Source organism: Paramormyrops kingsleyae, chromosome 7 (assembly GCF_048594095.1).
Source record: "Paramormyrops kingsleyae isolate MSU_618 chromosome 7, PKINGS_0.4, whole genome shotgun sequence".
Classification (NCBI taxonomy): Eukaryota; Metazoa; Chordata; class Actinopteri; order Osteoglossiformes; family Mormyridae; genus Paramormyrops; species Paramormyrops kingsleyae.
In genome coordinates, this window is record NC_132803.1 from 29,071,828 (window position 1) to 29,096,067 (window position 24,240).

The window sequence follows — 24,240 nt, forward strand, 5'->3', positions numbered from 1 at the left end:
TACCCAGTAGTCATCCCTGGATTGCGCCAGCCCCCATGCCCTGCCGGTCGGTGCCTATCCCCAACGCCCCGGGCCTCACATCCCTCCTGCCTTTAATTATACTCTCCTCCAAACAGCTGTAATTTTGGATACTATCAGATCAATCATACACATACAAATAAATCAGTATATAGTAAGTGCTCTGTGACATTGAGGGCTGGGAGGTTCGGGCTAGTAAACCAACTCTCACGTGATCCTCAAATCTATCAGCATAATTTTTTAAATATGGGAAGCAACTCTGTATCTTTTATCCCCTGCAATGGAAGCCATTAGTAAGGTTAAGGGAGGCTCGAGTTCTCCTAAGGCTCTTTGGGTCGAGCCTTTTCTCTGTCTGGGGGGAGCAGGTCCCATTCCCAGTCAGCTGGTTCAGTAAGCCTGGGGTGGAGGTGTCGTCCTATGAGATGTCTTGTAGTGTGTCCCCAGCTCTCAGCATCAGGCAGTCTCTCCTTATTGGTGCACACATCAACCAATCCCCCCAAAACCTTCTTCCAGTTCACTTAAAGCTTCTAATTAGTAGTTGTGTTGTTCTCCTTCCTGAGAATGTTCCACAGCCCTGAGCGTTTAATCCTCTTCTCTACTCCTTTTTTGTCCCTGGCCACCCATGACCGGACCTATTGTATAGTGCTTGTTTTTATTTCACTAATAAAGAAACCCCCCAGGATTGTTTTAACCCTTAATACAGACTTGGCCCTTGTAAAGTTGAACACTAGGCCTTCCCCACACGCACAGAGGCATCCCTGATCTGTGTACATGTGGAAGGCTTGTGCTTGAGTATCTGCAGTGATATGGGGTGTTTTAGAAATCATGGTCATGTGATTATGCCTCACAAATGCTGACCGTTTGATTGGCTACAGGTACGTGACACACACAAACACAAAACTGTGCTCTTTGGATCACATAAATGCATCCACCTTCACATCCTCCGTGGGAGGTGCTAGGAGCCCCTCCTACCCTTTAAAAAATCAGGAGGAGGCGGGTGGATCACAAGATTGAGGGGGTGTGCCCCTGCCAGTGATGGGGAGGATTTCTGGGTGCGTTGTGAAGGAGGGCGGAGAGAGCACTCTGGATGCAGGTAGTCCAGGGGAACATCACGCTCCGGGTCTCCTGCAGCCATGTGCTGTGCCGCCTTGTTCCTCTGCCCTCTGCTGCTGGCACTGCCAGGATTTTACCTAGAGGAGCCGAAGGTAAGGACATCCTGGGTTCCTCTTGCCCTATGTTCTGATCATTAGCATTCTCTAATTGCATTTTTTTCACTCGCAAAAATTCCTGCCAATGTTTTTCTGTGAATTTCCTTGTATGAATTTCAGTGACGGATCTGTCAACTTCGGTCAGCAAGTCAGACTGGAATTTGTGCTGGTCCAGATTAAGGCAAAACACTGATTTTTGGCAGCTTAAAACTGTCAGTGTTAATATGGGTGACTGGTGGGGTCTGCTTTGAAGTGAGTTTGTAGCCCTTTCTACGGTTTTTCTTTTACAGTTTGTAGCGGAAGTGAACGGGAAAAATCTGCTGTGAAAATGGTTGCTAGACATTGTGACTCTTTTTCGACATTTCAGCACGGACAGGAACTTAGAGCTGTGGCTTTGAACTGTGAAACAGCATGATGCTTGTCGTACTGTAATTCCTGCTTGGGTTTACTTGCAGGTCATGCTCAGACTAAGAGCCCGGCCACCGGGTGTTACCTGTTTGTTGTTTTGAGAGTGTTGCAGTAGAGCGTAAGAAAGTGTGCACAATCTGTGTGCCGTTTCCACTTTGCCAGTCTCAGCAACGACTCCCAAAACATTTGTGCACAAGCTTGGCGTAAGACATCTGCGAACCCTTTTTGTTTTGCAGCGTTCCGTAACAGCGGCAGGTGCTAATTAGCGGCACAGCACGCTACGCCGTTTACCGTTGAGGTAATGTGCTGTTTTCCTTTTGCCAAGTACCTTTTGAATGTCATCTGCAAACAAACATGGACACGGGCGAGTGGGATACGGTCCAGTCGCATAAGCAGGGCTTGGTAGCTTGGGAATGAGGTCCATTGCTCTTGCAGAACTTGAGTCCAGTGTTTTGGGTCGTGCTTGACTGTATTTCTGCTGCATGTAGCATAACTGCTAATGCATTGGTCTGCCAGCTAAAAGTTTCAGGTCATGGAATCCTTAACATGAGTGACAGAAGAAGTTTTGACAACAAGGGACACGTGATCCAGGAGTGAAGTGACTTCATCGGTATCATCGGCATCTAGCCCTTAAGTCTGTTGATTTTGGAAGCCATACAGAACCACAGCACAGTCGAGAACTTGAACGATTGATGGATGTCTTGGGAAACCCCGGTTACTCATCACGAAATGTTAATGCAGATGTTGCCCTGTGATTGATGATTAGAGCATCCTGCTTGAGGTACACAGTGTGGAGATTTCCTGGATAGACAGTTTTACAGAGCAGTACAGATTCTTATCTTTCTGATGTTGACCTACTGTAAATGCAAATAAAGCATCAGTTCATCTTCAACTGGAATGCTTCCTTTTGCGTATCCCATCATGCTCTCCTTTGAGACACACACACACGCATAGGCAAGTCAGAGTGAAGCCTGGGGTCTAAGCACAGGGTCAGCCATTTATGTGGTGCTCTAGAGCATTTTGGGGGGTTAAGTGTCTTGCTGAAGAGCCAGAGGAGGATGAGTCATGAGGCTAAAGCTCTGAATGAATCCAAATGAGCCCCGAATGATTAATTTGGTTGGGATGTTTTAGCAACCATGCTCTCGGTTTGAGAACTGGGACTGAGCCCTGGATGTCTTAAGATCCTAGCAAATTGTCCTGTCAAGGGCCCAACAGAGATGTGACTATTCCACGGAAGATGGAACTCAAACCAGCAAGTTCACTCCCTGTCTCCTCTGTTAAGTCACATAGGCCTGGATCCTCTAGCTACTAATCAGAACCGACCATCTGCTTTGTGTTAGCATCACCTTGGAACTATACCTTTCCACGCCCAGCTGTCTCCCATTTTGCCCCCTCCCCCTTCCAGCTCTGGACCTGCCCTTTCCATCCTGCCCACTCCCTCTTCCCAACCTTCTTCTTTCTGACTATTTCCTCTATCACGTCATCCTTTTGTTCTGTGGGCCAAGCTGTAAACCTTGCCGCTGGAGACATCGTGGCAGTGTTGTGCCGGACAACATCACATGCATCCCTGCCTGGATCATAGCCCATATCTTACAGGCATCGCTACCACAAGAAGTAAGCTCTATGTGGACAGGAGCCCCACCCCCTGGAGTCTGTCTCCTGGGGCTTTCGGGCTGTGACAGCGTACTCCAATGCTTTCTGATTGGGTTGATGTTCCTCACTGACTCATGGGTGTTTCCACTCTTTCCTTGATGCTAATCTGAAACCAGCTCCACCTCCAGGGGCAATCTGTCAGGATTATTGTGACAGACGGCTGAAAAAGGGGTCTCCCACACACCTGTGTTCCTCCTGCCTGAACGGGTTAACTCACCTTACTGGCATTTCTCAGCCCAAGCCTTACAGCATCATTCAATCAGGTCCAGGTCTCATCAAGTCCTGGTTGGCCTGTTCTTTGCCTTTGATCTGCACCAAGGTACAGGCCCAAAATTTCTGAAAATGACCTTAGTTACCTTTCCATCTCACTGGTTGGAGGAATGCTTTCCTTCCTTTGTTTTTGATCCCTTGGCCTCTTTTTCCCCTTGGTGTCTCCTTTACGTAAAACCTACTTCTGCATCTACAATGAGCCCGATGACCAACCTGTAATGATTTTCTACACCTACAATGATCGTGATGACTGGCTTCTGGAGGTTTTTCTAGGCCTAAAAGGATCATGACAATAACCCTGTTAGGATGTCTATCCCCCTACAATGATAATGATGACCAATCATTAATTTGTTTTTTTTTTTGGCTGGTCCCTGGCCCACCATCTTCAGCCAGGTGTCATGTGGTACCCATGGGAACAGAAAAGGCGGGGTTATGGTCTATGGAGGCACCACCCCCATCACAACTTCTGCAGCGCCTGACCAAAAACCTCCTGCTGCGTCCCCCCACTGCCAGCACCTGTCACCGCTCAGACAGATTGCGTAGCGGTGACCTGAGAGACGCGGTTTGACACCTCATGAAACATGTGATTTTCATACCAAATGGATGAAGTCACTGTGCCTCTTGATGTCAGTTAAAAAACAGCATAAACGTTACCAGCCATATGAGAGACGATGTCGGTTGCTACCAACAATAACGGCAAAGTGGAGTGTGAGCTGGGTAACGCGCCATGACTCTCGTGCAGTGCTGTCAAACAGTGGTCATTTTTTTAACCTCCCCAGCCCCATAAAAAAAAACGCAAAGATGTAAACATGTCTCGGAAAGCACTTTCGCTGCAGCATTCCCAGCCCAGACTGGTTGAGGTTGACCATACATTGTGGGTCATGCAGGATGCCATTGACCTAGTGCTGCACTCCACCACCCAGTGGACAACTTGTGAAGTGCAGCATGCTCCTGCTGTGCATATGGGTCTTTATGGGTAATTACACAAGTGTATCCAAATTGGAAAATTCCCAACCAGAAGGACGTGGAGGGGTCCGTTCAATCAGGTGTTATGACCCTGAAAACAAATACAATGACACTAAAGGCTATTCCTTTATGGCTGTGGAGTATGTTCCCACCTGTGCCCCCAACAGCCCCCACCCCCTCACCGCCATCACCTGAAGGTAGTTATGTGTTGTTTTTAGTTTTTACTCAATAAAAGCCAAGAGCTAGACTTAGATCTGTCCCCCTTGGGTGCTTCATTTCTATCCATCAATCCAGCAAGGCCCGCTACCATCGCCTTGGGTTAGACGTATTAGCTAAATAGCCCGTTTTCACCCTTTCCTCACATAAAGGCCAGTTTCCACATGCCTCACCTCGCATTTTACTGCTCCCTGCTATTACACGTTATACCCATCATTATTCTGGCACCATGCTTTGTTACTTAGCAACTGCTCATGTGTGAATGAATCGCAATTTACACACTTTATTGTTGCTGTTTTTATATACATTAGGGATTTTGCATGGTACTGAAATTAAGTTAAATTATCGATTATGATCAGGCATCTATTAGCTTCTATTTAGTAACAAGTTAATAATGTAGGGCCAGGTGGGTAGCTAGCAGGTTTTCAGCTGTTTAAAGGTTGTTTCCCTAGAAAAATCCTTAAACTAATGATGTATCCTTCCATATTATTTGTCTTGGGGTGAATTCATTAAAGTTTAACTTTTGGAGGACTACAGAAATAGAAAAGTTTCTAGCACAACCAGTGTAATGGTCATGGGGCTCCATGGACCTGAAGACATGCCAGGTTTAGACAGAAATAGGTTTTATGTTGTTTATTTATAGAGCATTAACTTGATCACACTTCATGTTGCTAATGTTTAATCCCAGAATTCAGTTAGCAAGGATACATAAAAATGTCTGTAGCGAAATCTTGTCTGAGCATGTGGTTGGTCTCTGGTGAGCACTGACTCTATGGCCTTCGTTCTCTCCTTCCTCTGTCTGAGCAGGACTCTGTATTTCACCAAGGTGGGAGTCCGCGTGGAGACGGCCTGACTCACCTGGGTCCCGGCCGGCCTGGTTCTGTGGGACATGGGGATGTGTTCCTGGTGGAAGAGGACACTGACCTGGCTGATCCCAGCCTTCAGCACAGGCCTGGTGCCACTCACACTCAGAAGCACACGCAGGGTGTGGGTTCGAAGCCCGACCCTGCATCCAAAGACTTAGATGAGAACGTCACCACAGACAAGAGAAAGGGGGGCGGAGGGGGGAGGACCCAAGACACGTTTCCAGGAAAGCCCTCAGATGACATCATCGACCTTGACGCTCCCTCCTCCCGCCCCTCAAAGAAACCCTTAGGGGGTGTCTCTGGGGGCAAGGAGAGTCCCCATTTCCATAGGCACCATGATTCTGACCCACTGGAAGGAGTGGATCTTCTGCTTTCAACACCGGTTTCACCTACCGCAAAGCCTGGTTCTGCCCCAATAACCACGGTTACAGAGCTGGGACCCAGAATCCCTAGCAAGTCCATTCAGCATGGTCAGGTGGAACGAACCAGAACAGACAGCAGAACACCAGGTACAGGAACGGCCCCTACCAGTGACAGAGGTTTGGTCCAGGGCCCTGATGGAAGGACGTTCCGGTACCTTAGGGGACCTCCGGGGCCGGCCGGACCCCAGGGAAGGCGAGTGAGTATCCCCTTCTCTGTTCCCAGTACACGGTGCATGCTGTACCATGGACACATAATAATGACTTATTCACACTTTCTTCAGGTAGATAGATTTAATCTTTAGCCATTGACTGCTGATTTCACTTCTTGTGTGCGCTTGGATACAAGACTGGGCAACTCAAAATACTTTCACACTCACTCTTGGTTGGTTGGCTTTATATGCCTTTGAAAGCCCAAAGCATGAGTATAACATACCACTGGCTTTGGCAGAGAGCATTATGTCATTTTAACAGGATCTCTTCAAAGACTGAAGGTTTATAGTCATGCAGTTCACAAAGATGTGACTACAAATCTATTTCGTGTAGCTGATGCTGCATATTAATCAGGGTGGAAAGTTTAGCTTCAGAAAGTACAAGTACAGACCAAGATTTTGTTACAACCAACCAGTTGAATAAATAATAACAGTCACGGATTACTGAACTGGTTGGTTGGAACAAAATCTTGGTCTGGATTTATACTTTCTGGACATGAATTCTCTACCTCTGATATTAATGTTTAGTTGCCTAGCAGATACCATGGGGAATTTCCCTGGGGTAATTGGGGTTGAGTACCTTTAGTAACAGTACTGCAGCAGAGCTCATGTTGGGACTGAAACCAACAACCTTCAGGTTGCAAATGTAGAGAGGTATTCACTGGGAGCGTTGAAGTTTCACTCAGGCTCATTGCTTCAGAAGTTCAGCAGAGATTCAATCCCCTCCTCGCAGTCTGGGAGCTCCCAGGCCAGAAGCTGGACCAAAGGCCGTCTGTTTCCCTAAAAATAGATCCCGCCTCACCGTACCCTTGAAGTGATTAATCCTGCCGTGTTTGAAGTATAATAGGTATATAGGCCACTGGCTGTAAGGGAGGAAAAGCGGAGCATACACCCCCCCCCCCCCCACACACATACACACACACACACACACACACTCCTTTCTACCACCTCAAGTTTCTTGATGGACGGGGTATTTGAGGAATTTAATTTCTCTCAGCGGGTGAATATTTTGCCATGATTTAATGCCGGGCCTGTCAGCGGCCCATACTGGTGCAAGAGGAAACACTAACACCAGTGCAGCCAGGAGCGACTGTTTTCACTGCAAACACGAGTCGGCCTGCAGCCTGCCCGCTAAGACCCACGCATATCTGCAGTGATTTAAAGCTGGCAGACCATGCAACTAAAAACAAAAAAGAAAAAAAATCAGTGTTTTGCTTGTATTCCTTTTACCATCATCGAACGGTAAAAGAAAAACCAACCAACATACTTTTATGCCAGTGCTGCAAAATCAACACAGGAGGTGAGAATGATTCGGTGCTAATCATCCTGTTAATTACCTGTTTCCCCAGAATGTAATTCTTAAAGGATTTCTGGCTATAACAGGTCACACAAGTTCTCACAAAAAAGATGATGGTAAAGCTGAATAACAGCATATTTACAAATGTTGTTACTGAATTTAAGAGCTACAGTCAAATTTAATAGGCTTGCCTCTCCAGTTAGTAGGTTTGGAGGTAACACTATAGTGAACTGTAATCATTCTCACCTGCTGTGTGAGAAATTACTGTAAAAAAATTTTAAACAAAAGTTTTAATTTATGATAAAACTGCCTTTTCATAATATTGATCCAAGGCTCTATTGAGGCCTATTTCAGTCAGGCTGTTGTCAGAAGCGGGCTACATTGCCTCTTCTCAGTGTGACTGTGTCTCTGAGCATGACTTCAGTATTAGGAGTGGAACTGAACTCTCTTTGTTCAACTCATGAGTTCATTTTTTGATATATAAAAGATATTTTTGTTCTGGATATTTCAATATTACAGACATGCTGCATGAGTCGTTGGCTCAGTTTTTATGTGGAAACACAAGTGCATTCAATCTGCGCTGCCCGCTTTTGGGTCGGAGCGTGATTTATTTCATCGGCGGTGGAATTATGGTCAAGAGGATTCCGGGTTTGCCATTCCGTTGCAAGCACCACAGTTTCATCTGACCAGGCCGCATAAAACGATTTATGCTGCTTGCTAAATTAAAGGCTTAGGAGGTTTGGAGTCCCGGAAGATTTATAAGGTCCCAGGCAGACGAAAGCGGCGCTGAATGATTTGGGTCGCCCAGTCATTCCTTGTGTTCAGAGCTGGAGAAGTTGCTAAACCTTTAGCAGTTAGCTAATGTGATGTTCGTGGGAGACACTCTCCTGCCGCTTCCGCTTCCTGCTTTGCTGTGGCTGCTTTTTACATGGAACCAGGTGCTACACACCCTTGGCTGCTGAACCTGGGACAGGCCATCAAGCCGATACTGCCACCCAAGTACTCAGGACTGGCCCAAGGCACAAGTGAATCAAGCAACTGTTTAGGGCTCAGTGGCCACCAGGGGGCTCCCCTGTCAGAGTGGGAAGGAAGATGACAAACGACAACTAGCTTAATGGAATTTTGCTGAACAGGGTTAGACCAGTCCTGCAAGTACTAAATAAACCTTTCTGGGTTTTTTTCCCATAATTTAGTAGTTTGTTTACTTTGCATCTATGGTGCTTTTAGTGTGTTCAATTAATGGATGTAATCATCCAAAGTGAATTAAACAGCTTGCGATTTCATCCTTTAACCTTTAATAAATTTATCGCTGCTTAAACAAGGCAAAAAGAAATCCTTTCACGCCTCCAGGAATAGTTAAGCACATGTCCACACGCACAAGCCAGCCTTTGTTCAGTCTGCAGGTGATTTAAGAAGCTTGGCACTTAATCAGATCGAAATTCATTAGCTGTCCGTTAGACGCAGGCTTCCGCTGGCCTTTCCCCGCCCCCCCCCCCCCCCTCGCCACTTGACCCCATCGTGTGATCCCACCCCTGGCTTGTTTTCCTTCTCCTCCCCAGGGCTGTCCTGGAGAAAGAGGATTTCTGGGATTCAAAGGTGACAAGGTGAGGCACGTTTTATTCTGATTCGATCATCAGTTGTGCAGGGTCGTACAAATGAGGACGTAATTGCCTGTGATTTGCATTTTTCTGGATTTGGGCTGGTCTTCAATACCCTCTGTTGACTTGCCTCTGTTTTTATTCTCAAGAACATTGCTGGACATTAAATTCAGGTGCTATAGACAGTTGAAGCAGAAATACACAGTCTCATTACCGCAGTGCTCGTTTACATTTTGAACCCATTCTCAGTGCAGCTAATTGGTTGCGTCATGTTTGTGCTGCGAGCCAGCTGTGGCGTGTCGCCCGATAGGCCTTGGGCTTCATCCGGCGCCTTCACACACCTGTAAGAGAGAGATATTCACACACCTGTAAGAGAGAGATATTCACACACCGGCCTGCAGGCGCTCAGCCAACCGCAGACTTTGATGCGGAGAGATGACAGGGAGAGGATATGAGGCATCCATGAGCGTTCCTCAAAGCATGGGGGGGGCAGATCCCCTTGTATCCATCCGTGCAGGTGGCTTCCTGTAGGGTCTACAGATGCTGTCACCACCGGCGATGACCTACCAGCGCAGGTGCCGGAAACCTGTCTGTGAGAGTGACATTCCTCCAACCCTCTCATTTACAGGGGGACCGGGGCCCGGAGGGGCACGAGGGTCGCAGGGGCCAGCCGGGGCTTCCCGGCCCAGCGGGACTGCCGCACCTCTACCTGTGGAGGAACGGAGTGGACGACTGGGCTGCCTTCAGGGTGAGTTTGCATTAATGCCTTTTATGTGCGTATGTCCTTCTATTCTGTGATTATTTGTGTGTGTGAATGGTGGTTGTAATCCATGTGCCTTTTTAATTGCCCCTTGGGGGTGAATAAAGTGATTTAATTTGAATTTGAATTTCTAACTGTCATGCTCAATCAAGAAATCTTATGGCAAATCTATATTATTCTATTATAAACCTAAAAATGTGCTACATCAAAAGCACTGGGGTAGCTTGCAAAGATGGCTCCTCAATTTGGGTTGAGCCCGGCTTGGTTGTGCGATAGCCCGGCTTTGTTGTGCGATAGCCTAGCCACCAGGCACTCACCGATTTAAAGACGCCAAGCCCAGACCTGCCTCATGTAGTGGGTAACCTTTCCCAGGGTACGCTTGCTGTTCTTGGTACCGTTCAATAGGGGGGGTCCACTGTTATAAGCATAATAACCAAAACACTACCATGCAAATTCAGCTGAGTCTAGTCAATGCTTGGTGTGTAAACAATTCTTGACAGGATCAGTAGACTGTTTTTATTCTAGAGGTTTCTTCTACAATTTTCTAAAACCGCTCACCCAGTGCAAGGTCACAGTGTGTCTGAAGCGTATCCCACAATGCACTGGTCAGGGGACTCCACAGGATGCCAGTCACTCACACTCCATGGCCAATTTATAGACATCAATTCACATAATTGTATGTTTTTGGTCTAAGGGAGGAAAGCAGAAAACCGAGAGGCAGCGCCGCGGTTTTGGGTGATCGGGCCGCGGAGCGGGCAAAGGGGGAGAACATGTGAACTCCACACACACGGGGCAGGAGCATATGCAGGGGCGGGGCCACAGGGGCATTGGCCCCAGCTGAAAGACGATTGGCCGCTGGAGAGCTCCGTCCATTGTCACTCACTGAATCAAAACATATCATTGGCTAATGGCCCCTCGGTATGAATCGTGGCCCCTTTTATGCCCTCCACCTTAAAAAAAAATATTAGAATCACATGTGAATAGGTGAAGCATTAGCAGCTAGGTTTGTATTATGTTAATGTCTTTCAAACAATAGAAGTACATTTTTTTTCTAAAACCACTTCCGCTGAAATCCGCTTATTACACCACCTTACAGCATGCGCTCCTTTTCACATTCGCACAGCGGAGCTGTTCACCGTTGGGCCCAGAACTTTCCAGACCACGTTTTTGGTCAGACTCTGATTGGACAAAGACGGCGAGCGGCAGTGAGGCGTGGCGCCCTGGTGACGACCCACCAGGCTGTGGCGCTCTCATCTACTCCAGACAAACGATGTTTTGTGAAGAACAGTTGCTCTTCTGCAGCCAGTACCAGGGCTGCCCCAGTACCCACTAGAACAGGAGACCTCGATAGTCTTTTGACTCACCTTTACCGTCTATCAGTGGCACTTTCTCTTTTAGGTTTGTCTGTAGAGGGAGCAGGTTACTCACAGTGATGAAAGGGGGACAGCAAATCTGACCCGGCACTGCAGAAACTGGCAAAGGGGGGGGCCAGGGCAGAACGCAGTGACAGAAGGCTGGATGGAGATGGGTAGAAGTGTCTGAGCGCCCCCCCATCACAGAAGGGAGTGTCTGTAGTCATGCTTCTCTGAATGTTTTAGCTTTAATTGTAACTTAGCCTCAACCGCGCTCGTCTTGCAGGGACATTTAGTTGATTTGTTTTTGTTTTGGGCCTGAGAACAAAGCGTTCCAAAAAACGTGTGATGTTTTCTCGCATTAATCCCAGACAGGACTCCTCCACGGGAGGCCCTGGACCATTTTCCCGGCTGGGGCCTGGTTAACGGCGTGGGTGATTACAGTCGGTCACAGTCGATTACGGTAGTAAACACCCAGTCCCCTGCCTCCCTAGCAATGCAGACAGGCTGTCTCACTCACTGTAGTGGTTACAGATTTATGAATGAGCCCCCTCACTCGCTTTATCTCTGAAGCTTTTGGGAAAGCGAAGGCATTCCTCAGAACCGTAGCTGTGAGATGCAGTGGTGTCTTCCATAAGGACCCCCTTCTCTGGGTGTGACTTCGTCTTTGCACATGTGAACGGTGCCCTATTCTGCAAGTAAATCATACTGAGGGAACTCTCTTAACCAAAGCTAATAACCATAGCCCTTTTACACACACGGATGTGTTCCTTGCAGCAGTCATGGAAATTAGGTTCATAAGCTCAGCTCAGATCCTTGGGCTCTCCAGCCCCTGGGTCTGTAGAGCAGTGCTTCCCAACCCGGTCCAATGCGACCCGCAGACAGTTCACATTTTTGCTCCCTCCCAACTCCCTATCAGGGCAGGTGCCTAACCCAGGCATAGTACTGTACATTTTGTTTATATTTGCTGAAATGAAATTCGGGTTGCGGTTTGCTAAGTTGGTGATTGTCAGTGATCAAAAAGGAACTCTTGGCACCTCAAAATGGCACTTTTCAATTTGGAGATGGGTCTAGGTGCAGACCTCACCTGTGGCGTAAACCTTCTCCATCAGTAAATCTCATCTCAGGGTAAGGAAGTGATGCATATCTCACGCATGGAATTATGGTCTTTGTATTTGGATGTAAAGGTTTTTGCTAAAACGATGGACTGAAATACCACTGATAATGGTCTTGCTTTAAAAGCATATTCTCCGTGCTAACATTACATATTATACCACTCAGCGTTTACCGAGTTGTACAATGGTTTCATCAGTGAAAGACTTCATTAATCACTTTCTGTGCATATTGTTGTAAAATAATCCTATTTACTATCTTGTTTTTAAAAACATCATTGCCAGTTAAGGACTTTTTGTAATAAAGATATGCTTCCTAAACATGACTTAAACAATCACAATGAAATGTGTTTAAAAACAATTCTGTTAATAAATTAGATTTATGGATACTGCTTTAACACGTACCATTTAACATGCATATTGTTTTGTTTATCTCTCTGAATGTAAGACAAAAAAATCTGTTATGACACAATTGGCAATTATAGTCAAGACATTTCAAATGCGTGGTCTTTATGGTGACAATGGACACAATGTACATAGGACAACATTGAAACAATTATTTTTTATCACAGTGCATTGCATAATTAAATGAAAAGAAAACTGTTAAAGACAGTGATGGATTAAGCATAATAAACAGCTTCAGATGTAAATTACTCCACAGGGGGGATTTAATTTGTGTCTCCAAATAATTTTGCAGATTTCCCCCTCAGTGTTTTGTTTAGTTTAACACTGTTTTTATAGAAGCTGCACTGATACAAACTGAAACATAAACCCCTTAGTTTCACCACCACACTGGAGCACTGGACACCCTTCTGATGAGCAAGAAGCCTGTATCTGATGGTACAGAATCTATCGTTAATTGTAAAATCTCCCATACACGCCATTTATGTCATTGAGCAATGAGCAATGAGCCAGTTCAAATTCGCCATAGCAGGTATGAATTCAGCAGCCATGGTGTAGAGTTTGCACTTCCTGGTTGCATATTTTTCACATGCTGGTGAATTTGTTTGGAAAAATGGTTACAACAGGTGTGGCTCTATCGAAAGGCAGAGTAGGCAGCTGCCCAGGGCCCCTGCATTACCTCCATTGCTGAGGAAGTGAAATGATCATTGATTTTCATTGTTGGGGGCCCTCCAACTAAAGCCTTGCCTAAGGCCCCTGAAAAGGTAGGGTTGCCCCTGTGTTACAATATTTGTCAGCGGTAGAGATTCGAGTCAGTGACTCATGACTCGACTTGGACTCAAGTTACAAATTTGATTACTTGTGACTCGACTCAAGACTTGGACCCGACTTGGACCCTATGACTCGAAGATTTGAGGTTATAGTCCCCCTCTGGATACCATCATTGTAATTTTATAATTTCAGTGTATATGAATTCTCTGCTGTATTATTTTTCAATTGCCTGAATGCAAGGTCTCCTGAGGTAGTTGGAAACATGCATCACTCTCTGCAAATCCAAGGACGTAAAATATGTGAGAGGATATCCATAAGTGGACAGTCTCTTTTCAATCTATCTCTGCCTACAAAGAACGTATCCTACGATGTACTGTGGCGGTTTTTAGTTTTAACCACTAAAGGAAAAAAAACTGACATAGGTAGGGACTCAAGTTACATAACTTACAAGTCAACTTGGACTCGAGTCACAAATTTTATGACTTTTTACTTGACGACAAAAATGATGGAAGGACTTGGACTCCATTTGGACTTGAGGGCAAAAGACTTGAGACTTGACTCATACGGCAAGGTTTTGACTCAAGACTTGACTCGGACTCCCCAAGGAATGACTTGTTCCCATCACTGGTATTTATATTAGCAGTTAAGGTAATGCATGGGTAAAATGGAAGCAGTACAGCTTCAGAACTAATGGTGTGTGAGGTTCATAGGCACTTCATGTCACATAAACAGCACAAGATAATCCCGTCCACAAGCCATGCTGTTCCTCTCGTCACCTGGAATCTGTGTTCACATACGGAGCTTAAAGCTCAGTGCTGTATGCTGTCAGTGCAGCACAACGCTGAGTAATACTGGTACAGTACATGTCTTTAATATTCCATGGCGTCTGCATCTGGGCTGAAGAGGGACGAGACCGATAAACGGCTGTGTTGCTGATCTCTCTACCTGACAGGACACCACGCCTGGGCAATCCAAGGAAGCCGTTAGAGTAACGACCCAATAAACGCCATGGATATTCAGCAGAATCGTTCCCTTGATGTGGCCGCTGCTTTCAGAATTGGCATCCATCTTTGCTCCAGTCCCATTTTAACTCATGCCATATGTGTTCTTCTTCCCCTAGCAAAGCTCCTTCTTCCAGTTACTCCAAGCCGGCTGGCCTGTAAGTAAACATCCTTTCCAAGGCTGCCTTTGCCTGGAAGTAGGCATGACTAATGACTAACTGGCAGTGGGTGTGGCCGGTCGGGATCAGCAATTATTGTCAATGGTACTGGGTGTGGTGCTTGTGACTGTAAGTGGGCGTGTCCCATTATGATTGGATGTGGGTGGGAAGGGAGTGGTCTCAGGCAGCCTCTGATAACAGCTTCCTCTTTATGAGCTTTCAGAGGGTGCAGGGGCCTCCTGGACCAGAAGGGGAGATGGGAAGACCTGGCCGGCCGGTGAGATACACACAGATTGCACATTACTTATTGATACCAGACTTATAACAAAGTATTGAAGATGAGCCATCACATTGACTGCCATCTTTGCCTCTACACAGGGACACCCTGGGGACCCAGGGCAGCAAGGGGTTCCTGGACGCCAAGGAGACATGGTAACTGACACAATACAGGGGATTAAGTTTCCCCCACTCGGGACAGGGATAACTATGAAGTATGCAAGTATCCCAGCCTTGTGGTCAGAGCAGAACCCCAAGGCCAACTCGGCCGAATGCTGTTGGGGTGGATGAGGACCAGGCAGGGCCAGACAGCCTCATTGCTGGAGAGTCTTACTGGGAGGCTTACTGGGAGACAGTGAAATAACAGCTCCTCATCCATAGCATATATTAACATTTTATTTATCATTCCAAAGCAACGGACATATGAGGATCAGAGACCAGGGGCAGACAGTGTCTCTGTAGCCCCTGGCTTAAGGGCCTCGGTCAAGGGTCCAACATGGCCTGGGATTCGAACCAACAACCTATAGACACTCATGAGCGATACGCTGCTCGATTTAGCAGGTTGCCTGTCAGTTGCTGCTCGTCATTGGTGGTCATCAACACCTGTGCACATGGTGCTACTCAGGGATACTTCACATATTCACTTTGCCCCCCCCCCCCCCATTCCTGCACCTCCCGCTCCACCGTCCTGCCGCTGCGATGCCTGGCAGCTTTTTATTGCCATTTAAGGTGACAGAATATTTACTGTTTTGGAGGGGGATTACATCATGGCCTTTATGTTGGCGATAAGATCTTAATGGGACTTTAATGGGTCCACTGGGGTTAACATACTTAATCTTCTTTCAGCGAACTGCCGATTAGAGGCGCTCTGTTTTGGACCCCACACCATAGCGGCGTCCCTGTTAACGGCAGATATGCGATCCCGCTCTCTCCCCCGTGTCACTCAGTGGATTATTCCGCCAGTAGCATGCAGATTAGGTGGCAGCTGTTATTCTTCTGGCACTAAAATATAAAGAATGTTTGTTCTGATCAATGAGACATGGCCACCCAGGGATTTCTTCAGTCAAGGCAGAGGTCAGATTTATTCCACTGGGGTCAGAGTGTAATTAAATAAATCCTTCTTTGTTGAACCCATGTGTGAAATATGACGGTGTGTAATGCACCCTCCCCCACACGCCGCATAAACAGAGTCCACCTTACCACCGTGAGTTAGCTTTCACGGCTGAAAGATCCTTGGTTGGGGTGGGGGGGATTTAGCACTATTCCAGACTGCCTCTACATCAAAGCCCGGGTGATTTAGCACTGCAGACACGGCCAGGCAGTGTGATGGCTGGCCTCCCCACCCTGTTTTGTGAGGGGTGCAGATAGCAGTGGAATCCTGTTGGTGTGTTTGTACTGCTGTGGGCTTCTTGACAGTGTGCAGAGATTCCCACAAAGATGGCAATCCCAACCACCTTTTTAAATACTAGCTTAAAAAAAACAAAAAAAAAACAAGTTTGTCACTTTTGTTATTGTTAATCGCTTTAAAGACTTCATTGGAAGTCTTAAAAGCGTAAATGGAAACATGTTATTATTGTATGTGTATCATTATACACATACAGCCCAGTAACAGAAATATGGATGCAGAACTGATTGGATGAATTGCTAATAAAGATTCCTGTTGGATTCCTCTCCCAAAACCGCGTTTAGTCTGCAACCTTTTAGCCACAGATCCAGTTCTTTCAGATAAACAATAATCATTCTTTAAAAGCTATGGGAGGGGGTGAGACTGTCAATCACCATTCCTGTTGGTTGCTCTCACTGGGTTAAACCACAGGTTTATTGATGGTGTAGGGGAAAGCCTGCTCAGTCACTGTAGGCCCAAAAGCATTGTTTTTCCCATAACTAGCTCCAATGCTACTCAACACACTTGCACAGTGAGCACAGGTTTCACGGTGAGATGTCACCAATCATATGAAAGGCTTACAATGTTACTGGAGGTCACCTTCAATCAAAGCTGTCAGATTCTCATTCAGGCGTGTTGGCCAACCAGGACGGACCACAGAGTTTGCTGTTGTCTGCCGTTCCAATTCATTTCGCGTCGAGACACGTGGCGCCGTTTGGTTACAAGTGACTTTCCACAGCTTGGTTTGCTTTAGACGGAAAGCTGTTCCTGATTATGTGAGGATGTGGGAAAGGCTCGCGTTACATCCACGGGTGGCAGCAGAGATGTTACCGATGACATCGTGTCCCGCTGGTGTCGTCTGGCTGGTTTTATGGAAGCTGCCTTGTGCCGTCTCCGGCGTTTTTCACTGCAGTGTTTGCGGCAAACTTCATGAAGAACATGAGCAGTCTGATTCTAAACAACCAGAAATTCTAAACTTCTAAACTAAGCAGAATTCCCAGAAAAACAAAAAACTCACACACGTTTGAGGTTATCGAATATAGGAATGCATGAAGTTTTGTGTCACCCCAATTCGTGTGACTGTGCCCTCTTCAGGGTGAGCCAGGTCCGATGGGCATGCCAGGCCGAAAGGGGCACAGCGGGACGCATGGGGAACATGGATTTGACGGGCAGCCAGGGCCCCCTGGGATACCAGGCCTCCGGGTGAGGGCAAAGGTCGCCGTTGCTCTTGCTGACTTCCTCTCTGCCTGACCATGGTAACACAGCATCAGAGTAAGTGGTTCATACACTCGTGGCCGTTGTGAACATTCCTGATTCGATTTTTTTTCTGCATGTTCACCAGGGTCCTCAGGGTTATAAAGGTGAAGCAGCACAGAAAGGGGAGAAGGGGGACGAGGTAAGAGAAGCAGAGCCAGTACGTCATGTGGGCACCCATCCAAGGGCTGGGGAGAGTGCGGACGCCTTCCGCTACCTTTAGTACCTTAGATAGCCACAAGGGGGCAGTGTTTCTTCGCACATTGTTCAAGCCATGCTGGGGCAGCCTTATTTTATAGTATATGGTTGGGAATAAATTTTTTATTATTTAAATATCAAATTATCTCTCTAGCCTGAGGGGCCTGTAGTGTGCTTTCATGCAAAAAAAAATCAAGTAGAACAACAAGGTTAATTAGCCTGGACAGAGCTTAGACTAGAATGACTGCTTTATGCCGAGTGTGCAGACAAAGGTGTTTAGCCTGAAGACTTTAACCCTTTCGCCTATTGTTCTACCTTTTTACTGCTGCTCTGGAGAGGAGGGAGTCTTCACTAAAGCATCCTGAAGCTAACAGGTTACCTGGTATTTCTCAATGTTAAATATACGCTGCCTGGCCAAAAATATATAGTCACTGTTTGAATTTAAATTAGCAAGTACTTAAGAGCCAATTATTGGATCATTATTACAGCTCAGAAACATTATGCAGCAATGAAGTGAAGACAGCTGAGTTCCTGAATCTACTGAACGACCAGGTTATCCCATCAATGGACTTTTTCTTCCCTAACGGCATGGGCATATTCCAGGATGAGAATGCCAAGATTCATCAGGCTCGAATTGTCAAAGAGTGATTCAGGGAGCATGAGGAATCATTTTCACTCATGAACTGACCACCATGGTGTCTTAACAACATTTTTTCCAGATTTGCATTCATTTCTTGTTGAGATCTTGCATTGATGATGAGTTGAAGCACTCTGTAAAGTCCTTTTCAGCACATCAGATGTTCAGATGTTGTATGTGCAAACAATGCACTGACAAATGTATACTATAATCAAAGCTAATGGTGGTCCAACAAAATATTAAAGTGCGCAACGTTTTTTTTTGGCCAGGTAGTGTATATTGAAATAATCTGAACTCATTATTACCGGCAGATGTGGCATCCACTGACAAATAAGGAATGATGCATGTGAGAGACCTGACATTTTAAATAGTGACTTTTGTGCCTATCATCATTTAAGATGGTCTTGCAAAATATGCTGGAGAGATTTCTTTTTCCAGGGTCCAGTTGGACATGGAGGACCTTATGGAGACCAAGGAGACCCAGGAGAGAAGGTACTTCAATTTCTCCCACAATGAAAACCACAACATTCACACTGAATGTTCAATGTCGTTTGATCCACTTGTACATTAATATTTTGTGTGTGCATATATGCACTATGTCGCGACCAAGTGGTGGGCAACATACAAAAGAGATTGCGATCTTCCAATTCCTGACATAACCTTTTTTAAGGTTTGAGGTCAGTGTCTCAACCCTGGTTCTTGTGGGTTACTGGCTTTAGCACTTTGAGCAACTGCTAACTGCTAAATTGGTTCAATTAGCGTAATAATTACTTCAACCCAATGCTTAAATATTTTGGAATACCTTCTTCAAACTGGGATTGAGAACAATAGCTGTCTTAGTGAAAAGTCATGCGCAGTGATCTCTCTTACAAAGATAATGCAAGATTCCTCACACCTTCTAATTCATCTGAGAAATACTGAGGGATTCAGCAGGTCTGCTTTTCCACAAATGAAGGGAGCTAATGTTAAAATTCATGCCTTACCCTTCTCAGACTGAGACACTGTCAACAGACAATATTTTGGTTTCACGTCTGTCTTTCTGTTTCAGGGATCCAAAGGGGAGCCCGGCCTCAAGGGTCCCGTGGGGCAACCGGTGAGTCTATCAGGAACCACATCGCCTCCTAGTGGCATTCTGTCAGGACCAGCGTTTGTGCTAGGATGACATGTAGCAGTCAGCCCAAGGTTTTTAAAATGATGGTGTCTGTTCTTAAAGTGAGTGGATCAGACCAGCATGGACACCATTTTTAAGACCTGTAAGCCAGTGCAAGCTTCAGATTATTTTATGGGGGGGGGGGGGGGGGCACGGATGGAGGGGCGACCCAGGGGGACAATCAAAAAGGGAAAATAAAGGCACCATATTTTGTTAAATTACACAATAATTATGGCAATGATGTTTATTAAGAAAATGTTTAGTAAAGTATATTCTGCTGATTACTTCTAATCTTTATCTAAAAACAAATCAGTCATTTCTGACGCACATTCTGTTTAGTTGGACAGCTTTCACCTACCAGCTCGCTTGCTCCTTGTTAGTTCAATATCAGATATGTTATTTATGAAAGCCTCCCACCAACCCCACACACAGGAAGACATTAGGACTCGCATGCATTCATGAAACGGGAGCTACTAAAAGTAGAGCCGCATCACATGCTACTGGGAAGCTCTGCCCCACGTTCTGTGACAGACGTCATTCAGAATCACTGAAAATGGCGGTTCTCAGGGTGACGCCAGCACTGTATTGAGCACCACACGTTGACTAGCTGTTCGGCCACTGGAGTAACAAGCAGAATTAAGGAACATGCTTCTTCTCATATGACCTTCAGGGGCCACAGGGATTCAGAGGGGCTCCAGGAGTGGAAGGGGCCCCAGGGCCCCAGGTGAGTCACTGAAACCGTCTCACTAGGCTGGATTGGCTGAGCTTTAGAATGGCACCCATGACCCTGTGACTCTCATCCAGATCAGCGGGATTTTGTATTTTGTTTTCTAGGGGGAGTATGGGCCTGACGGCATTCCCGGGCCTCCGGGGGCAGTAGTGAGTTACAGTGCACATGCTGTTCTTTTATTGTTGCCGTTCTCCGCTCTTTATCCGCTGATTTACAACGTCTCTGATTAAATAATGATAGGTAAGCCGTGTATTCTTTGAAATAATAGTTTTGTGTGTGTTTGTACAGGGGGCCCAAGGTCTGACAGGTGCCATAGGAGCTCAAGGGGTGAATGGTTCACAGGTGAGTTTTTTGGAGGTTTTGGGCAGGGGGGGGAGAGATGGGAACCTGCCTTAACTTAATAGTGGGAGCAGTGCGCTTGGTTTTGGGTGGGAGAGCTGGTCACACACTGTCCCCTGTTCTGATGTTCTGTACTCTGGTCTTCACAGGGAGACCTTGGACCACCTGGAGCTGTTGGCCCCAGGGGTCCCCAGGTGTGTAGCAACCATTCGATGACTTCATGGCTCGATTTGCATTCCAGCACGGCGCCACCCTGTGGCCAATGCTGGTAAATGACCTCTGCCTTTCTTTGCCTCGTCCAGGGTCCACTAGGGCTGGAAGGACCGAGCGGATCTCGAGGGCTCCGAGGTCCTCAGGTACTTTCGTTCAGCTCTGTTATCCTTCGATCCCCCCCCCCCCCCCATATCTCACACCATGGGTCGGTCCTGCTGGCTGGCAGTCACTGGGAACACACCAGGGGTTCTGAGCAGAAGGGGGGAGGTGTGAAAGAGGATGTTTCACCAGATGGTCACGTGACCCAAGATCAGTATGCCAGGCCAAATCTGGCGCAGCATGACGTGTTGCATCCCAGTGAAGAAATTATGGGATGCCATCATCCTTCACGGGGGGGGGTCCCTCACAATGAAGTTTTTGGAGCGGGGGGAAATACGGGGCAAATTGCTAATTAGTTTTAGAACAATTCACTTTCAAGAAAATAGACACATTTAATTTTAGGGGGGCTGAGACACAAAATCGGAGGGCTTCAAGGTCTGTATACACCTGTGGTTGTGACATTCACCAGCCCCCAAGGAGTGTTTAGTGAAATGAATGTGTACCCCCCATGTTTTAAAAAGGCTGCGGGGTATATGACACTTTTCAGACACCAACTAAAACCTCCATGTACCAGTGCAAAGGAATTTAAAATAAAAAAAATACTATGTAGCTGAATCCATTTCATATCTGATGCTCTAAGTTTGACATTAGTATTTGACATTAATGTCGCTAATTAATATCTGCAGTGGATGACTAGACAATTACCCTGCCTTTGTCCTGCTTCTCTAGGGTAAACCTGGAATGAGTGGTGCTCCCGGCCCCAAAGGAAACGCTGTAAGTTAAAAATAAAAGAATGCAGACGGCCATGACCTCATACAGCTCAGATTCATGTCTGAATTTCACCTGTCGGTGCGCCGGCTGCGGCTGTGGGCAGGCCAGACAACGTGAAACTTACCGTAGCTTATTGAGCTCGCTGATCAATCTGCCCAGAAAAGGGAACCTTCCCTTATAAAGCGAGACAGGAAGAGGGAATGGCGTGAACATGTACAACACAAGCATGGGCTGAAGAGAAACAGACAAGATCTCATGCCATGGTGCTCATCACCGAGATGAGATTCATAAAAATATAGTGTGCCGACAAGCGTTTTTAAGTACGCTAAATCATGGCTAATGTTACTGTACATAATTCTTCTGTCATGATAAGTTCAGGTGTAAGGGCAAGCCAGGTTTGACACAGATATTGTAACTGTATGATGAAAGATGTATGAAAGTAGATGAAGTGCCTTACGGGGATGTATGTATCGGATGGGCGGGCGATAAATTAGGTCATGATGTCAGTGGTACTCAAGTTCGGCTGCGCTGTGCTCTCCATGCTGCGTTTAACTGTATCTCTACGTTTTAGAGCAGAGCCTTAGTGAGAGAGTAGAACAGACGATAGAAGCAAGTGGTGCAGGACGATATGAATTAAACCTTCCGTCTCTCTGCCTTTATCTGCCTTTTGTTATGTCCATCTTCCACCAGGGACCTGTCGGACCAGCTGGGGCAAGAGGGGATCCAGGGTTCGAGGGGCTCGCAGTAAGTACCTGCCTGAGATACGAAAGTGGGCTTGACCTTGCCATGACCTTGTCTGTGATGAGATCACCCGTATTGCCATTTATGGTCGATTCAGTTGCAGTTCAGTCAGGACAAAAAGATTTCTAGTTCCAAGGGGATCCCAGGAAGGACCCCTGTCCTAACCTGTGTCACTAACATAAGAATCCAGTTTAGCACAATATTTATAATAATAATAATAATAATAATAATAATAATAATAATAATGTGCTGTGGAGCATCATGTATTCTTAGCAAATTAATACTGTAGCATAAGCTTTGAAATATTTCCACTCAGCAGAGTGAGTGTGAAGACGTGAAGACAAAACAAAGCACTCCAGCAGAGTGATGCAGAATTACTGCCTTGCTGTCCTTATGTACACCTGAGTTTCAACAATGGCTGCTTTTTGAAAAACGTATGTTTCTGCCTAAGAATCCTGAAAGGTCAGAGGTGGAGAGGGCAGATACAACAATGGGGCACGTGCTCACTTTGTAGTTTTCAAACTGTGTGACTGCAGCGGCTCCTTTAGACCTACAGAGCACGTCTACCAGAATATCTCCATGCGGTTCACATTTTGGCGGAGCTCTGGTTTTGATCCATAACAAGTGCCAGAAGACGTTTTGTCAAGTTTCACAGACTATTCAGCTGTTTCTTCAGTCCTGTGAGCGCTCTTTTCATAAGACCGCAAGGGGACACGTTGGGAGCTTTCCCCATTTCTGGGGGGTTATGTCATTAAAAATGCAGTCACACCCCCCCACCCCCCCTGCCTTAGGCATAGGAGGACAACACAACAACAAAGGTCACCTGGGAGCAGGGGCAGAGCGGGGGTCTCAAAACAGTGGGGGCCAACGGAAAAAAAAAGCGGCGCTTTGTATAATTTGCCGGCTGGGTCCCACTTGGGGTGGGGGGGGGGGGGTGGATACGTACCATAGCCATTTGAGCTGGACCATTGGCCAAAAGACTTTGGGTTCAAGTCTGAGACAGGACCCTGCTACTGAACACCTGACCACCTCAAACCCAGCCTGGATGATGTCAAAAGTCACATAACCAGGTTTGCATACTGGTTGGGGGAAGTGACCATGGATCGGACATCAGTAGGAGCAGCATGTAGGATGTTGAACTATTGGGCAGACTCTGGTATCTAGCAGATGTACACTGCTTTCAGTAAGCACAGCTGCTGGGCTAATTAACATTGTAAAAGTATCTCGCTGTCATCTTTAAGGGTCTCATGGGAGCACAAGGTTCACAAGGGCCTGCCGGTGACAGGGTAAGAAATCGTACTGCGTTATTACACTTACTTAATGTGTGTCCTCCCTTTCCAGTATGTCCTCTACAGCTAGACAGTGTCATTCCCTCCAGTCTTTCTCTGTTGCCCCCACAGGGTGCTATGGGGCCAGATGGAGACCATGGAAACCCAGGACTCAAAGGAGCCAGGGTGAGAACCTGAATCCAGTTTATTAGGCTGCCAGGGTGAGAACCTGTATCCAGTTTATTAGGCTGCCAGGGTGAGAACCTGCATCCAGTTTATTAGGCTGCCAGGGTGAGAACCTAAATCCAGTTTATTAGCCTGCCAGGGTGAGAACCTGAATCCAGTTTATTAGCCTGCCAGGGTGAGAACCTGAATCCAGTTTATTAGGCTGCCAGGGTGAGAACCTGAATCCAGTTTATTAGGCTGCCAGGGTGAGAACCTGAATCCAGTTTATTAGGCTGCCAGGGTGAGAACCTGAATCCAGTTTATTAGG

General features: G+C 46.5%; 1 protein-coding gene across 2 annotated transcripts in view; it reads left to right on the forward strand.

Annotated features, from left to right (window-relative positions):
* The window catches only part of LOC111853998 (uncharacterized), an 82,416-nt gene that overhangs the window by 31,576 nt on the left and 26,600 nt on the right, over positions 1–24,240 (forward strand). Inside the window, exons 1-20 of one of the 2 annotated variants that reach the window (XM_072714733.1) lie at positions 1,096–1,223; positions 5,547–6,224; positions 9,093–9,137; positions 9,760–9,879; positions 14,649–14,687; positions 14,911–14,964; positions 15,066–15,119; positions 17,443–17,550; positions 17,690–17,743; positions 18,875–18,928; positions 19,485–19,529; positions 20,257–20,310; positions 20,421–20,465; positions 20,605–20,658; positions 20,805–20,849; positions 20,958–21,011; positions 21,697–21,741; positions 22,429–22,482; positions 23,721–23,765; positions 23,880–23,933. In XM_072714733.1, coding sequence (XP_072570834.1) covers positions 1,152–1,223; positions 5,547–6,224; positions 9,093–9,137; positions 9,760–9,879; positions 14,649–14,687; positions 14,911–14,964; positions 15,066–15,119; positions 17,443–17,550; positions 17,690–17,743; positions 18,875–18,928; positions 19,485–19,529; positions 20,257–20,310; positions 20,421–20,465; positions 20,605–20,658; positions 20,805–20,849; positions 20,958–21,011; positions 21,697–21,741; positions 22,429–22,482; positions 23,721–23,765; positions 23,880–23,933 — 1,773 coding nt within the window. In that variant the 5' untranslated portion in view covers positions 1,096–1,151. Of the gene's footprint in view, positions 1–1,095; positions 1,224–5,546; positions 6,225–9,092; positions 9,138–9,759; positions 9,880–14,648; positions 14,688–14,910; positions 14,965–15,065; positions 15,120–17,442; positions 17,551–17,689; positions 17,744–18,874; positions 18,929–19,484; positions 19,530–20,256; positions 20,311–20,420; positions 20,466–20,604; positions 20,659–20,804; positions 20,850–20,957; positions 21,012–21,696; positions 21,742–22,428; positions 22,483–23,720; positions 23,766–23,879; positions 23,934–24,240 lie in introns of those variants that run through there. The other variant, XM_072714732.1, reaches the window with a different exon arrangement.